Below are 16,461 nucleotides of genomic sequence, written 5' to 3'. Positions count from 1 at the left end.
CGGAGCAGAGTTTAAACATTAAACGTTTTTGGATCAACCAAAACACCTTGAGGAAATCCAGCTCGCCCCCAACGAGGCATTTATCCAAGTTTCATTTTCGCTTATGTGTTATGGACAGAGAACCCTTGGACAGGCACTGAGACCAGTGGACGTGTCTTTCTCCATCGGCGGGTTGTTTCCCTGAAAAGAAACGAGATATTAGGGCTGAACGGGACCCACAATGAGCCATTAATTGGAGGCACACATGTTTTCTCAGCGTGTCTCTGTAACCAAGCTGCCCGGTCTTGTGTGATCTTTGAAGCAGGCCCTTGAGGAGACCTATTGGCAGGTGCTCTGGTCCAATCAGCTCTCTCCCTGCACCGCGCACAGCCACATTGAAGGTTGGAGAAGCTCTTCCTTGGTGCGCACTTGTGCACAGAAACCCTCCCAGAGCGCGCAGACTTCATGGATCCGGGCTATTTGCAGCACTGTTGAGTTTTGTAGCAGCATTTCTGCTTTGGTCATGGTACATCTCTGAGAGGGAGGTTGGCTTATTTTCCAGCAGGAAGAAAGGAGGGAAGAAGAATAAAAACACCTCCTATTTGGGTACACTGGTTTCTATTTCTGTCCAGAGATGATGTTTCCTTCTGCAGGAAAACGCTGCTTCACCATCGAGTCTCTGGTCGCCAAAGAGAACCCGCTAATCTCCGAGGACCCCATCCGCCCGACGGCTCTGAGCTACTCCAACCCGACGACAGATGCCTTAATGAACAGTTACCAGAACCCGCCGGCCAGGAGCCTGTACCAGAGCCCGGACCTGGTGTTCCCGGAGAACCACCCCTCCCTCACCGTGGCTCCTCACCAGCTCGGAGGCTCCCACCACTTGCAGCATCCGCACTTCTTCGGGACGCAGCACCGAGACCCGCTCAACTTCTACCCCTGGGTCCTGCGCAACCGCTTTTTCGGACACCGGTTTCAAGGTACGGGGGGAAAGTGGTGGCGATGCAAAGCAGATGTTTATACAGTGTATTGCGATGTTTGCTCATGTTAATGCCTGAAAACAACTTAGAATGAATAATGCGCTATTATGCACATACGATGCATGCATTTTATCAAAGTGAAAGTGTGTGCTGTCGATATGCGGATGAGGTGACAGATATGTGTACGTGGATGTCTACATTGAAAGTGTGTCTCAGTTGAACAATAAAGTGCAGCAGGATATCGGCTGCTCTCATATTTCCACTCTCATTCGCCCCGCAGCCCCACTCCCACAAAGCCCCCGCCACGAGATAAGCTCCCATGTAGATTCCATTATTCAATACAAGAAAACTCGCCCTAGGTTCTTTTCATTCCAAAAACGATATTAAAAAGAGGCTGTAGAGAAACAAATGATTAAAATGCAGGATATTAATTGGAATGGAATGGGAAGAGGGTAAATCGTGTCACGGCATCAACGCGGCCTGCAGTGATTTATTTATTCGGGCGGCGGAAAAAATTCAGAATTAATTATAATGTGTGAGGCCTTTTATTTTTATATCACTTTCCATGGCATATAGTTAAGGACAAAAGAAGAATAGTAATTTACAATGAATAAGGAAAGAAAAACCATAAATTCCGCTACCTTTCCACACTGACAATATCATATAAATGTACCACTAAATCATTAGTATATCTCATAATTCCGAATGACAAAAACTACTATTAGTCTAATTAAAACATAAAAGTTCATGGTAAACAGAAAATAAAAACGACTTTCTTACATCAGAAAGATTCAACTGAAAATAAACATACAAACTTCTCAGAATATTTTTGGTTTAATGTTTTACACGCGCTGGACAAAATATAGAGACCCGGTGAAGCTGAATGAGTTAAAAAGAACATTAAACACAATTCACTGTAAAAAATAAAAATAACCAAACAACATACCATATCAGAAATATGAAAAAATGTAGTAAACACGATACCATTTGAAATTATATTGTGTTTGCTATATTTGTTAAAGTTAAATTTGTAGATCATAATTAATTAATCCAAAACTAGAAACCAGTTGTGAGTCATTTGGTAGTAAAAAATACGATTCTCTGTATTCAAATGTTCTAAAATGTTTACATGTTACTTTGAGAAAAGAAATCATTTAATATTAACTCATTTTATTAATTTAATTTATTGGGAAATATTTAATGGAATTGTGAAGGGCAACATCATTATTATATTACTATTATTAAGCTGTTAACCACAACTACTACAAGTATTTCTATCGATCCTACGGTGGACATAATACTATATTTCCAAATCGCCGCTTCTGATGCGTAATCCAGGGGTCACCTGGTTGACAGACAGGTCGAGCTGTGCGGATGGAGAAGAACGTGCGTTACCTGAGAAGGGCCCCGGCTGACGGCCATGTTGTTGTCCGCTGACAGGTAACGAGGTGCCGCAGGACAGCCTGCTCCTCCACGGGCCTTTCGCCAGGAAACCCAAACGCATCCGGACGGCCTTCTCTCCGTCCCAGCTCCTGCGGCTGGAGAGAGCCTTCGAGAAGAACCACTACGTCGTCGGGGCCGAGAGGAAGCAGCTAGCGAACGGCCTGAGTCTCTCCGAAACGCAGGTGAGCTAACGCTGCGCTAGCATGCTACGTTAGCTTACCCAACGGACGCTTACTTCTTTCTCTCCCCCCCCCACATCTTTTTCTTGCACCCCTCTTATTAAAATGCGGTCAATTCTAATCTACCAAATGGTTAAAAGATCAGCAGTTTACCCGTAAAGCGCTCAAAGGGCGCCTTCCTCTCATCTTGTGATTTCCATGGCAACAATATTCGCTTCCGCTAAAGCGCGGATTCGATCGTTGGTGTTTTCGCTGCTTTCAAATATCGCGATAATGAAAAATTAAACAAAACTCTTCGTTAAAAATGCAACTCCAGGAATATTTTCAGTTCAGTCTCATTTCTAAGGTATTTTGTGCAGCTGTATATTTTAATATTGATTAACAGCAGTTAAATAGCTGGAGGATAATTTAAAAAAAACGTACATTTCTAATTATATGTGCTAAATATGTTACTAAATTATTCGAAAACAAAGTAACAGTAAAAAGGAACATTTTAAAATAATCTGAGGTTAAGTCCTGATAACTTCATGTCAAAAAATGGCAGCCTAATAATTATAACCCAAATTTAAAGCAACTTATTTGTTTCCTGAATGTTTAGAAATCGAAATATCTGAACAAGATTAGAATGTTTCATTAGTTTTGTGTTAATAAGTCAAGTAATTTGGATTATAGGACAGCTGTTATTTACAAATGAGGAATCCTACATTAAGATGAGTTTGAAATCATCTTGCATTGGCTGTATTTTACCTTCTTTTAAATCCATGCATATCAATACATTTATTTTTTTTTAAATCCCAGACAGATGAGACATGGCTGCAGCGTAGTCGGTGAAAGTGTCTCTTACAAGGTGTTTAATTGGTGCACACTATAGGCTGGAGTGTAAATGTTATTGAGGGTTATGTTTAATGAGTCCACACTATCTCTGTGTCAATTAGGCCTAATAGGCAATATAAAGAGAGCTTTCCTAAGTCAGCAATGTGGATAAATGCTGCTTGCAAGTTTTGTGTCAGTCAACAAGAGGGTCTTCAATTACGCACCAATCACATTATGCAAATTGCAATGACAGTTGAGTGAATGTTAATTATCCCACTAGGATTGTTGTTTGGCCAAGTCTTGTGTACTAGTAGCCCGATGGAGTGACTGAGGTCATAAATGGACGTCATTATTCTATTATTCTAAAATAATAGAAGCTAAAGTAATAAAACAGCTGCTGTTTCACCTTCTTTTGTGGCTGCTTGCATCGTTTTAGGTCCGTTCTTGAATTCTACAGCGCTCCCCCCCCCCCCCCCCCCACTAAGAAAGGACACTGTGGCTCTTTGTGACAATAAAATTCTATAATGTAAAATTAAAGTCCAAAAGCAAAAGAGGCTGAAGCTAATATAAGTAGCCTGTGTTGCTATTTAAAAACATGTTCTGCCAGGCTCATTTTCCGAGGTGACACAGCAGCAACATTCTGTCAGGACGCATCGGTAGAAGAAGCGGTTTCGTTTCTATGACACAATCCTTTAGGGGCCTTTTTGCAAACGGGACACGATGGAGGGAGAGAAACCCAGCTTCTTGTTTTGATTGAAACTTTGGATGTTTAATTATCTGTGTTTTAATTTAGTTTAGGAAAGGAAAAATAACCACTAAAGCATATCAGCCAGTTTGCAGAAGGAGAATTTAATCACATTTTGGGAAGAAAAAACGATATATAATATCTGTATTGTTTAATAAAAATAACATTACAACTCGTTAGATTAGGAAGGGTAGGCCCTGAAACAATAAGCTAAATCATCTTTTAGCTGAATTAAATCTTTTCTCAATTTTGAAGATTTTCTGACATTTCTGAACGTGTTTGTCTTCTGAATCCAACAGACGACATTCAAAAAATGTTACTATAGACACTTGTTACTTGTACAGAGCAATCTAAATAATTGTCGTTAGTTGGCCCCTAAATCTGAGATATAAATAAAAACATGAAAGATGGCTGAATCACATTTGGATAAAACCACCAATCTGGAACCAGAGAAGTGTTCACTGCCTGTTGTTTACGTTTGAGTCAGTGCCGCCGGCGCCGTCTTCTTAAAAAAACGGCACCATCACCCTCCGCCCTGTTGCCTTGCCCGTCCAGGTGAAGGTGTGGTTCCAGAACCGGCGGACCAAGTACAAGCGCCAGAAGCTGGAGGAGGAGGGACCCGACAGCCAGCAGAAGAAGAAGGGAAACCACCACATCAACAGATGGCGCATGGCCACCAAGCAGCCCGGCTCCGAGGACATAGACGTCACCTCGGAGGACTAAAACGCTCCCGACAACGACGCAGCAGAGGACCAACACTATTTATTACGTAATATCATTAAGTATAACTAGACGCATTAGAGGAAGGACTAAACTACGTCATCGCTGTTCTTCTCCTCATCGGGGTGCTACGCTGGAAAGAAAAACACAACCACAAACATCTTATTTAAGGACATGCGGATGAGGAGAGATCCGCCCAAGGGTGAAGGGAAACCACATCAACCTCTGTCATAGTCTGTTTAAATATTGTACAGAAGCCGTATAAAGCTTGTCTTCAAAAAGAGGCCATTTGTTTTGTTCAATCTGCTTCTTTTTTTTTTTGCCGCCATCTTAGGTCATTAACACCTCATTACTCACCCCATCCGCTCTGCCACCTGTGTACCATGTTAATCCAAATGAGATGATGATGTCACACACTTTTAGACACGTGCCCCCCCCCCCCCCCCTTCAGTCAAACAGGCCAGAGAAACAACAGGAAATGAACAATGTGTGAAAGAAGAACCCAAATCTGCAGCATGATTGTTTTTTTTGAGGGGGGGGGGGGGGTCCATCGTCGTGGAGATTTGGCACAGAGACTTCCTGGTGTCCTGGGCGGGTCGTGCAGCTTTGTGCTTCTCTCCGTCTGCAGGTTTCACCGAGCGCCGCGTGTAGAACCGTGAAAACCACACACACACCACAACGCACGTCTTGGGGAGAAGTGTAATTACAAAACGATGTTTTTTTTGGAAATAAAAGCCCGTTTCTCTGATGAGAAAGGTCAGACCTTTTGTGTAACGAGCTGCAGGTTTCACTCATTAGTTCCCCCTCGGCGGCCGGAGGGAACGTGTGAAACATGCTGCAGTGTTTGATTGGAAGGGGAGAAGAACAAAAATAAAACCTCCTGCTGAGGCCACGAGATCAACCAGAGGAAGGCGATCCATTTCCAGCTCGTTTCATGCTTTAAAATTTCAAAAAATACGTGTGATGCCACCGACCCCCCCCCCCCCCTCCCCCCTCTCTGTCAAACCACTGAGGCGTCGGGAATGTTGCGGGACAGTGGCGCAGGTGTCAGGTGTGTTACCTTTTTGGCCGGTATCGCCTCTGAATTCCTGCAGAAATGACTCCCCTCCAGAGGGTGAGACCTGCGTAAAAAGGAAAAGCTCTTTCCCCAAAACGCCTCAGTAATCACCTGTCAAAGGGAACGGAAGGAATCTCCTCGTAGCGACCCCGAGGCTTTAGAGATGAGCCCCGGCTCCTGACCCCGATGTCCTGTTTTGTAAGCTAAGAAACACAGAGGAACAGGGAGGGGGGGGGGGGGGGGAGTAGTAAAAGGGGCCATCCTGTTTTGAGTTACAAGGATATCCTATACTCAGCGCAGGTGCGCACACACACACACAGTAAGAGGGAACCGGTACAGTAGCCCAAAAGCCCCTCTGCAGTCGTCTCCCCCAAGCAGGTGAGCTGAAGGCCCATCACGACCTCGGGGAGGGAGGGGGGGTCAAAGGTCAACGCCATTAACGAGAGCCGCTGCGGCTCATGCGCTCATGCGTCTGCTTGGGAAAACAATTAAAAGGGGGAAACTCTCCTGTCGCCTGAGTCAGCGGGGGGGGGGGTGGAGGGGGGAGGCGCCGCATCCCTGCTGCCTCCTGGAAGGTGTCAGCGAGCCGAACTGGAGGACAGCGAGCGGTTCCGGCGTCGCTCTTTGAATTACCCCGTTTTCTGCGAGATGACAGAAGCCTCCTGTTTTTTTCTTCTTTTTCTTCCAAGCCAACACTACAAATTACACGTTTTATTGTTGGTTATAAACTTGCACGTCGAGCGATAAATCATGCAGCGTTGTCACAGTTGCCGCATTGCATCGCGCATACCGAATTATACAAATTACAGCCTCACTACCGACCAGAAAGACATTCTAAATCATCTTCAATTACTGACTAAAAGCGCCGGGTCGCCTCCGGGACTGAAATGACACGATGTTGAATTCTGACACGTGACATTAGACTGAAGTCTACTGGAGATCCCATCAACTAAAGTTATACATATCATTATGGGTCCAGCTTTCTCCCAGCATGCACTGCTCTTGTCCGGCCGACTTCCCTCCAAAACGGCACGGATCTTGGATGAAGATCATACTCCCCAGAAATGATGTAGACCTAATAAACACAGAAGTGCCCGAAGAGGAACATTTCTAGAATCAGAAGAAGTTAGTGAAGGGTGTAAAATATTCAGATTCACATTCACAGAGGTGGAAGCAAACAGTAGATTGATCATTTAATTAAAACAAAGGTATTTACTCCATGACAGTGACCAGATTAGCACCTTAATTGTAAGGTTTTTTTAAATACAAAACATGTTGTCGGATGATTTCAAAAGACGTACAGATATGAGATCACGTTCACAGATCTGAATTTAAAATGGAAATTTTCTGCTTCCAAAAGCACCAAAACAAAATCAGCGAGACTACATTTCCATTTGGCTCAATGTGTACATCATAAATCAGTTGATGCTACAGCAGATTTAACTAGTGAGTCTAGTTTGGTTCATTATATAATAAACTTGCCAAAAAACAAAAATGCATTTCAAAGGCTTCATTCACAGTTTTTACAGAAACAATTCAGGCCACAAACATATCAATTAGATCATATGTTTTACCCCATTCAAGTTTCATCCACCATTTCGTTCTTTAAAACATGACAATCATGTATCTGTTCCAAGGGTTTTGGTTAATTAGACTTCACCTACAGACTGTATCCACTGATTTCTGGGAAACTAGCACATATTGACATAACTCTGAATTGAATTGCACTTCCTGTGGAAGTTCAATGGTTGGATTCATTAGTTCAAATCTCTGCTCTTATTCACCTGAAGTGATGCTCCTAAATAACCTAATTCCTCACGTTTGTTCATGTTGATCTCCACTTTATTTACTGTCCATTGTGAGCAAGAGAGAAAGAGCCCAGGGACGGCTTCGCCATACGGGCTTCAGCGCTCTGTTATTGGCGTTATTCCCCATGTTTGATATTTCCCCGTCATCCCGTGTCGCCGCTTGCTTAACACGCCACGTCCCCCCCGGCCCAGCAGCACGTGTTCCTCTCTCTGTGAACGTATGCCGAGTTCACCGCGGTCGGGCCTCCAGGGCGTCGCCTCCCTCCCGCGTCGGGCCGCAGAGATCCCTCACAGGCCTTTATTGTACGTCACCACCTCGCAATCTGTTGCCGCGGCGATCTCCGGCTCGAGCCTATTCACGCCGATCTGTGGGTCAGCGGTGAAAAATGGCGGTCAGACGTCAAGCGGTAACATGCGGCGCGTCCGCGTGAGCCGCTGCTCGCAGATTTGAAACAGTTTCATTTGCAGCTAAATAATTCTTAAAGGCTTTTAAATGTTCTGTATTTACGACTAATGTGCAAAAGGAGCCAATTTGGCAGATGAAGGTCTAATTTGATGTTGGCGTCTCCTAATATTTGAACCAGAGACAGATGGCTGTCGGAGCTGGAGGCAGAATCCTAATCAGACATCTCTGGAGGTGTGAAACGGGGAAGTGGGACAAATTGAGTAGGCAGGGGGTCCAAGGGGAGCGGTGCATTCATGTTGCTTTTTAGGGAGGGTTTTTTTTTTTTCTTCTCTTTTTCACCCGCTATCTTTGGGAAAGTGCAAAAAAAAAAAAAAAAAGGACTTGTGAGAGAAAAACAGGCCCCACTGCGGAGCGGGAGGCGGCTTTTCACAGGACTGTTGGCGACACATATGTCTGAAGTTTTTTTTGCCATATGGCCGTCTGAGCTTTTCTCCTGTGGTAATTAAATCCTACACATTTTTAAAGCCAGAGCTGGTTGGCTTGTGTCAGCGAGTCATTTGGCAGAGGAAAGACAAAGGGAGCGACGGAGATAACAAACAAAAATAATGTGAAAAACCCACTCCGTAGTCATCTCACGAGTACGATGAGGCAATAAGGGCGAAGTCGGACGGCACCAATGAAGGCAGAGACTGAGCCGATCATGACCCGGCGGGTTTGAGCCCGTGTGTATCACCATCAGACACGTTCCTCCGGCCTCTCGCCATTTGACTGGCTACAGCAATGTTAGGAGGCCAATACGAGGGGATGGGGGGGGGGGGCGTACCTGGGACATCTGTGGGAAGAGACTGATGGCGAGAGGCAGGGCCAGGGCGAAGGCGGCGAGGCACACCAGGCTGTGGACGGGCAGGACGAGTCTCGGCCTTCGCTGCAGGAGAGGAAGCCTGCAGGTACGCAGAGGAGGAACAACCACGCCCACTGAGACAGGAAGATCGGACCAGGACAAACGCAAACCTACAGCCGTGCATTGAAACACCAAACTAAACAACCATTTAAAATGATTGCTGTTTACAGCTCGATCTCTGCTTCCATTGTCATTGGTGCAGAAGTCTACGGGCCCATTTGTGGTTGCGCTCACTCAAAGAATCTCTCACAAAAACGCGTGACCATCAATTAGAACTAGAATTAGACTTATCAACCACGTTTAAAGACCCATCTCCAAAAATATGCCTTGCCTCGGCCCGGTAGGACAACCCTCTCGTCGGTGAGCGGGTCGGTGAACTCAGCGGGAGCCGTCTCCCCTCCACCAGCACCGCCCCCCCCCAACGAGGAGAGCTGCTGCCTAATGAGGGAGCTCATTAACACATATGGCTTCTACGGTTTAATTAGCCTACACACACACACACACACACACAAATTGTGCAGATACACTTAGAAGTGTTTTACAAAGAGAAAAGTCAATGGGAGAAAGTTGTGAGAGTAGTGAGTGAGTGACGGTTTGGTTTTTGAAAAATCAGGGGGAAATTTTGAGATTATCCAAAATAAATGACAGTTTTGGTAGTATTTGGTAGTATTTGGTAGTTGACATGCACAGAAAAAGATGGCTGCTGGCCATCTTGAAGTGGAGGTCTTACACGTTTTGAGCTGTTAACACAAACCTCTGACACTGTGAATAAGCCGAATTAATGGAATATTCTTGTTGTTACAGACACACAGTGAGGTTACCGCATAAAAACACAACATTTATGAATACATTTACTCGTATGAGTTTGACTTGGGGAAACATTTTCATGTGTTGCTTTCTAGTCCCACAGAGCCAGCTGTGCTCAGTATACAGAGGTTTTGTGAGGAGGACCGAATGAACTGTAAATCAGGTTTCTAAGTTTGACACTAAACAAAACACCTGGTGAAGGAGGTGGGGGCGATGAGCAGGAACCCGCAGCGGAATGAGATGAAGCCACGGGGCGTTTCTTCGTCAGCAGCGGAACTCATAGTTCTTTTTCAACAGTTAACAGTTAAACACCTTACCCCCCCCCCCCCCCCTGCTACTAGTAACCCTCCTGTTTTACTTGTATGTTGAGGTTCACACTTCCCCTCCACTAACCCTAAAGTAGAGAAGAAGAAAGCCGCGATGCAGGATACATCTTCAAATTCCTCCAATACACCTTCAATTTCTTTCCCAACATAAAACAATACGATTCGCTCTATTTCCCGTGTCTTTTACAGTATGAGCTCAGCCCCGACTCCTGTTACCTGGGCACTCAGGTTGTCATGGCGATTCTCCGTGCAGCAAGGCCCTGAATGGAGCTCAAGAAGTGAGCAGAGCCCCCGCTGTCACTGACTTGAGTCGGCTCTCACCAGCGCCATCCATCATGGAGGGGCCACGCAGGGAGGGGGGAGGGGGGGGGGGGGCGTCTCTGTCCCCTTGTTCTCGCTCCATCGAGAGCCAGTGAAGCCCGACACGGAGGAACGGCGAGGACACAACCTGCCTGCCGCCGCCCGGTACGACTCACGCTCTCACACCCTGCTCGCTCCCATGCAGCTGCCGGGAATCCCAAACACACCTGGTTGAGCGCGCGCCCCCCCCCCCCCCTCCACTTTCCTCCCCGTCAGGGCAAGTGATGTCATGGACTCACAAAGATGGCCGCATTCCTCGGCACGTGGGTATAAAGCTGTTGCATCATTGAGACATCACTCCAGTCACACACCCCTGAATCCAGGAGGTGGGAGAAGTTCATTGATTGCAAATAGAAGTTCAATTGTTATTCTTCATTTCAGGTGACATTTAATGTAACTTGGTCCACAACACCACTTGTATGACAGGTTTGTTTGACAACTGAAAACTAAGAAAATGCTCCTCTGTTTCTTTTTGTTTGTGAAAATATCCTTTTTCCTTATCCTTATGTTGAAAATAATGAAACCTTTGAAGTGATTATTACGCTCATGTAAACAATTGTTATTGTGAATACATCCCATAAATAGACCAAATAGCTCAAACTTAAGCCTGTGAAATGCAACTGATGGGGTAAACGTCGCTGAGCCCGTTTTCGAACAGGATTCAAATTGAATTAAAATGCTAAACGTTAACGTGGCTGCTTCCGCTTTGCTTCCAACAATCCACCTTAAACCAAACCCCTCAGTAGAAGCTGAACATGCTCAAAAACAACTAATGGAGTCTCTTACTTTTCCAGCACAGACATGACGATGGGGGGGAGGATCAGGATGGGCATCGGTAGGACCACTCTGGTCAGGGCCGTCTCCAGAAGTGCCTGTCACAGACAGAGAGACGTTGAACCCGCTACAAACGACGCGGCTGAAGGCTCCTTTAAAAAAAAAAAAAGCCACGTACGTGCCTGGCGGCGACTTTCGACGTTCCCACGACGTTCCCGCTGCCGTCGAGCACGCTGATGCCCTCCGACAGCTCCGAGTGTCTCATGAGCACCACGTTGCAGACGTTGGCGGTCGCTGCAGAGGTCGGGGGGAATGGTTTTAGGAAACGGTTTAAGGAGCAGGGAGAGGTTCAGCTCTTTGCTCAAGGGCACTGCAAAAAATGAGGGCTTCCACCGTGAATAAAAGTCAAATCATCGGATTTGAATGGGTTTATTGTATTTTTTACCCAACCACCTGTTTCTATATTTCATGCATTAGTTAATTATCTGAAAATAAAGACAAAAGGTTCTAGCTGAACATGTGGAAATGGGTTTGACAAAGTAGGACCGTTTCCTTAAACCTGCAGCACACACACTGCGGATCTTCAATACCTTTCATGTAGCACTATCTACATAGCATCTATTTTAGTGCTTAGGTTTAGCAGAGGCTAGCACGCTAACACAGAAAAGGGTAAATGTACTTTAAAGTAAACAGGCGCGCAGATGTCTCAGGCTTTTTGCTGAGAAAAGGAAATCAGATGACCAAACTCACTGTTTGCATCCAACATGTAGCTCTCTGCTGCTGGACACATTAGCATCGCAACTATGTGGCAAATTGCACTTGTTTAACATCAGCATAATTGTTCTCATGTTGGCATAATGATGTTAGCATTAGCTCAAAGCAGCTGTGTATGGGAGCATAATCTTTGTGATTCATAACGCTACGCCCGTGTGTGTGTGTGTGTGTGTGTGTCTGTTTGTGTGTGTGTGTCTCAAGTCAGTCACATCAGCAGTGAACACCGTGACCAAGGTGACTTGGCGGGGCAACAAACCGCGGCTGTTTACGGCGGCGTCGTCACCCCGGGACTTATTCACGACGGCCAAAGTGAACCCAAATGTATGTTAATATCTATGGACTGTTCTCCTTGACTCTAATAGGAATAAGAAAAACTCATTTTTAGAGAGTTTAGTCGTGGCGCCGGGGGCCTTTTTAATTTAAGACAGCAGCGTTGGGAGTTATCTTCACAGAGGCCTGCGGGGCTCGCAGGTCGCTTTGTGAGGGGAATTCAATTGACTGAGCAAACAGCTCTTTTACCTACAAGGGATTTCTCTTTTTTTTATCAAGACCAATTAAGGGAGGGACAGATAGTGGGATTTTACTATGAAACAAAAACTAAAGCAGCAAGCAAAAAAAATGGTTTGTAACTCAATTAATAAAGGCATCAAAGTAATTATAAAGTTGCATCAATTATTGCCAAGTCTGAATCATTCACTGCTAAAATATCTGGTGGTAATTTGTAATTATTTAAAATAATTACATTCATTCACATTCTAATTGATTCCTAATACCTCGTGGTTTACTCTGGATGCTTTAAGGAACATCTCAGATAATTACGGCAATATTAATAATAATTAAATCATGATCGATATCTTCAAACAACAACAAATTATCCCCATAAATTTCTGGCGGCGAGTCTTTCCCGGCAGTTAAGGTCCTCATCATCAAATTGAATGACAGGCCGCTGCTTGATTAGGTTATTACAAATAAATCTAGCCTTAAGTAAGCAAACCAAATGAAGTGGGGGGGGGGGAGGGGGGGGGGGGGATTCAAACAGCACCTTACTTTTGCTCGCTTCAATTAGCCATTTTAATTACCTTATATATGGCCCCACCAAAACAACAACAACAATGAACAAAACATAAATCAGGTAAATGAGGCCTTGACATAGACGCCACTTTAGGGGTAATTATCCAATTTGTTTGCGGCAGCAGAGTTCTAACAAGCAGCCAATTACCAGGCAAAGGCTGCGCTGTAGAAACCTGTTGATTTAATTAAAAGAGCCGCCATGGCAAGCGGGAGAGGGGGGGGGGGGGGGCAAACAATTTAATTATGAGCCAGCAGCATTCTGGGACACGGGTCTATGCCCCTGGGTGCGTGTTTGCTTTGTGGCTCCGCACACGTCTGACAAAGGAGCCTCACGACACGTCTCGAGCCCCGAGAGGAGAGCGATGCTGTATGAACTGAATCATACTGTGATCCCAAACGAACGATGTATGCTCACAACTACATTTTTAAAATAAAAAAAACGTCACTTTGGGATAAATGTGAAAAGTATATAAAGAATTACCAGACAGCTTAAGCCAGCCACCTTGCAGGTTTAGTTTTAGTCAGGGAGAGAACCTTAACCAGTCAGGTAGATGCACATTGTGACCACAGAGACGCATCGCTGTAGTCTAAAAAGGCCGTTTTGGGTCTAATCCCCCGTCCGACCCATTAGGGGAGCCCTTTGAACTTACCCACTGCTGGGAAGGGGATGAACCTCTGCACCAAAAGCCTGGTAGTTGGGCCTAAGCGACGGGCTCTCTGGATTAACACGCTCAACCCCACCTGAAATAAAAGCACCGCCCGTATGTCACAGAGCAAGTGATGTCACACCCATGGATTTCCCATTTGAACAAATGCACTTCTGTCAGAAACAGTTTGAAGGGGAGACGAACAGAAGAAGAAGAAGAAGAACTCCAGAGCGGTCAGACAGCTCTGCTCTCAGAGAACACAGCTCCAGCCTCGGCCCTCCCCGGCCCGGCGGGGGGTCGTCACCACAGCGCGCGTTTAATTGGAGAGCTACGCCCCCCCCCCCCCCCCCCCTCATCCCCCCCACCCCCCTCTCTCTTCTCCCGTCATTCCGCCCTCCAGACACCCCGGGATTTTTTTTCTCTGTGCTTGTTGACGTTGTCAGGCCTGAGGCCAGCAGCCGGATGAGCGCCCAGCGGGACCAGTACCAGTAATTGGCTGGGTTTGAGCCCTGTGTCCACACTAAGGGCCGGCTCAGGCAGCTGTGTGACTCCCACATTTCACTCTTAGGTGACAGAAGAAGAATAAAAAAATAAAAAAAAGCTGGACTGATCATTGACTATCGTCATGGTATCGATATTCAAAGGTCCGAGCTTGAATTTTGATATTTCTCCTGTCAAAATAAAATAATGTGTTTCTGTCGGCGTGGGAAACAGTTCAGACGTTAAACTCACTGCACTGAAACCCAGACTAATGACATGTTTTTTGGTAACCATGGAAACCTTTGGCACAGATCACAACAAAAGAGACGACTATCGAGAAGAGAATTCACAATTACCACATAGTGCTTTTCTGTATGAAAACATTCAATTATGAATTACGCTTTCAGCAAATTTCCCTTTATCTTAGTTTAAAATGAGTTTTGTTTCTTTTCTGGCTGTTTAGTTATACTGAAGATATGAGGCCCGTATACATAAAATAATTAAAGAAGCAGTGGATTATTTAAACATTAACGTTAATATTTAGATAACACGGCTGCACCGGCTGCACCGGTGTCTGAAGAACAGCAGGTCTCACAGACATTCTTCCTAAAAGAAAGCACAGATCAGCGAGTGAGGCGGATATTTGCCGTGCGATGACCTCAGCTCTGCCGAGTTACTCACAGCGATGGAGACTGCGCTGGTCACGGCGCCGAGGTATCCCTCAAGGAACTTGGAAACTGGAGCCGGCTAAAGCGAACAGTGAGTGGACCACGGAAACATCAACGGGGTTTCCTGCAGCGGTGGAATGTACAGGCGGCACAACGGCGGGTCTCGGTACCTTGGAGGCGTTGCGGTTGCAGTAGTTCACACAGGCGTTGTGGCTCTGGTTTAAGCACTGCAAGAGGAGCAGAAGCAAATATTAAGCTTAACTTCTCACTGAGCTTTCATCAGTCTTCTAAAGTGAAGTGAGAGGTCTGTACCTGCCAGAAGATAGTTGACACCAGTGTTTGATGTGGTAGAAGGAGACCAACAACCTGCACAAAGATAAAACTCTTTTACAAAATAGAGACCCAGCCTTTAGGCTTTAATATTATGTATTTATTAAAAGCTTAAAATATACATGTGTGGATAAACTTCTATGGAGCTTTTTTTATTATTTTAGAATAATTACAATATATTTTTAATTGAAATGTGTGCAAAAAAGCCCCACTCACCACTGGTGTGCCAAATGGGATAAAACCTGTTTAAAAAAATAGAGTCAGCATTTATACATCATCTTCCATTCAGAATTGGTTTTCTTTTTGTTTAAAGGAGAAACAAATATATATATATACATATATATATATATACACACACACACAGACAGGTGGGTCCGGGCATATGAAGTCTCTCTCCTGCTCTCTCACACACCTTCTCCATGACACTTCAAAGTTGCCTTGCTAAAAAGGTGCTTTAAGAAACACTCGCGTTGGCTTCTTGGGAGAGCAGCTGGAGAACTTCTCCGTCTCCGTGGGGGAGAGGTTTTAATCAGCGCCCAGCTGAGTGTGACCTTTTTCAGGCCCGAGACAACCCGAAGAGCCCCGTTGAGCCGCGACAGTTCCCCAGGGTGAACGACGACTCCGTGTTGGACCACATAACAAGCCCCCTGATCCCTCGGCCCCCGAGGCCTCCACGCCAAGCTACTGTACCTGACATGCGAAAGGGCATGGGGATCTTCTCCCCCGTGTCGGGGTGGATCATGGCCTGTAATAGCAACGCCATTGTTAGTGTCAGACCATCAGCAGCTCTGATTTGGGTTGGTTCAGTTCTGGAGCCGTGGAGTTGGAGCAACAAAGCCGTACTACTTAAAATACTTATTAGTTCATTAACTTGTAGTCGCTTAAAGCGTTTGGTTATGAACCTAAACATTATGTGTATGTGTGATGAGTTGGTGAATCTGCTGTCACCATGACAACCAGGGATGATAGCTGTGGAGGCTAGTGATGGAGACATAGAGGGAAGAGAGAGGAAGCTCTTACCTGCTTTATTTTCTGAGCTTGCCAAAGCTGTAAAGAAAAATAATAAAACAAAACGTTACATTTTAAGGACTAGGCCTATGAAAGTAACTTTGAAAAACGGCACAAACACCTAGTTCTTAAGCCTTGTGTCGCTTAATCAACACGTCCTGAAAAAGATTAATGTCAACTCTTCT

At 45.3% G+C, this 16,461-nt stretch overlaps 2 protein-coding genes across 4 annotated transcripts in view; one reads left to right on the top strand and one right to left on the bottom strand.

The window, feature by feature from the left end:
• Nucleotides 1-448: 448 nt before the first annotated feature.
• emx1 (empty spiracles homeobox 1) lies at nt 449-5,836 on the top strand. The gene is made up of 3 exons (XM_037487398.2): nt 449-959; nt 2,400-2,584; nt 4,695-5,836. The coding sequence occupies exons 1-3, from the start codon at nt 614-616 to the stop codon at nt 4,860-4,862; spliced, it is 699 nt and encodes a 232-aa protein (XP_037343295.1). The 5' UTR covers nt 449-613; the 3' UTR covers nt 4,863-5,836.
• A 1,260-nt stretch (nt 5,837-7,096) lies between these two features.
• LOC119227334 (sideroflexin-5) overlaps nt 7,097-16,461 on the bottom strand; it is a 33,314-nt gene continuing 23,949 nt past the window's right edge. Inside the window, exons 8-18 of one of the 3 annotated variants that reach the window (XM_062557137.1) lie at nt 16,289-16,315; nt 15,959-16,013; nt 15,485-15,510; nt 15,251-15,304; nt 15,109-15,165; nt 14,952-15,017; nt 13,794-13,884; nt 11,477-11,592; nt 11,311-11,396; nt 8,954-9,071; nt 7,097-8,090 (exon numbers count right to left, since the gene is read on the bottom strand). In XM_062557137.1, coding sequence (XP_062413121.1) covers nt 8,013-8,090; nt 8,954-9,071; nt 11,311-11,396; nt 11,477-11,592; nt 13,794-13,884; nt 14,952-15,017; nt 15,109-15,165; nt 15,251-15,304; nt 15,485-15,510; nt 15,959-16,013; nt 16,289-16,315 — 774 coding nt within the window. In that variant the 3' untranslated portion in view covers nt 7,097-8,012. Of the gene's footprint in view, nt 8,091-8,953; nt 9,072-10,731; nt 10,838-11,310; nt 11,397-11,476; nt 11,593-13,793; nt 13,885-14,951; nt 15,018-15,108; nt 15,166-15,250; nt 15,305-15,484; nt 15,511-15,958; nt 16,014-16,288; nt 16,316-16,461 lie in introns of those variants that run through there. The other 2 variants (XM_062557136.1, XM_037486052.2) reach the window with 2 other exon arrangements.

Source organism: Pungitius pungitius, chromosome 14 (assembly GCF_949316345.1).
Source record: "Pungitius pungitius chromosome 14, fPunPun2.1, whole genome shotgun sequence".
Lineage (NCBI taxonomy): Eukaryota > Metazoa > Chordata > Actinopteri > Perciformes > Gasterosteidae > Pungitius > Pungitius pungitius.
This window is presented reverse-complemented; position numbering and strand designations above follow the sequence as displayed.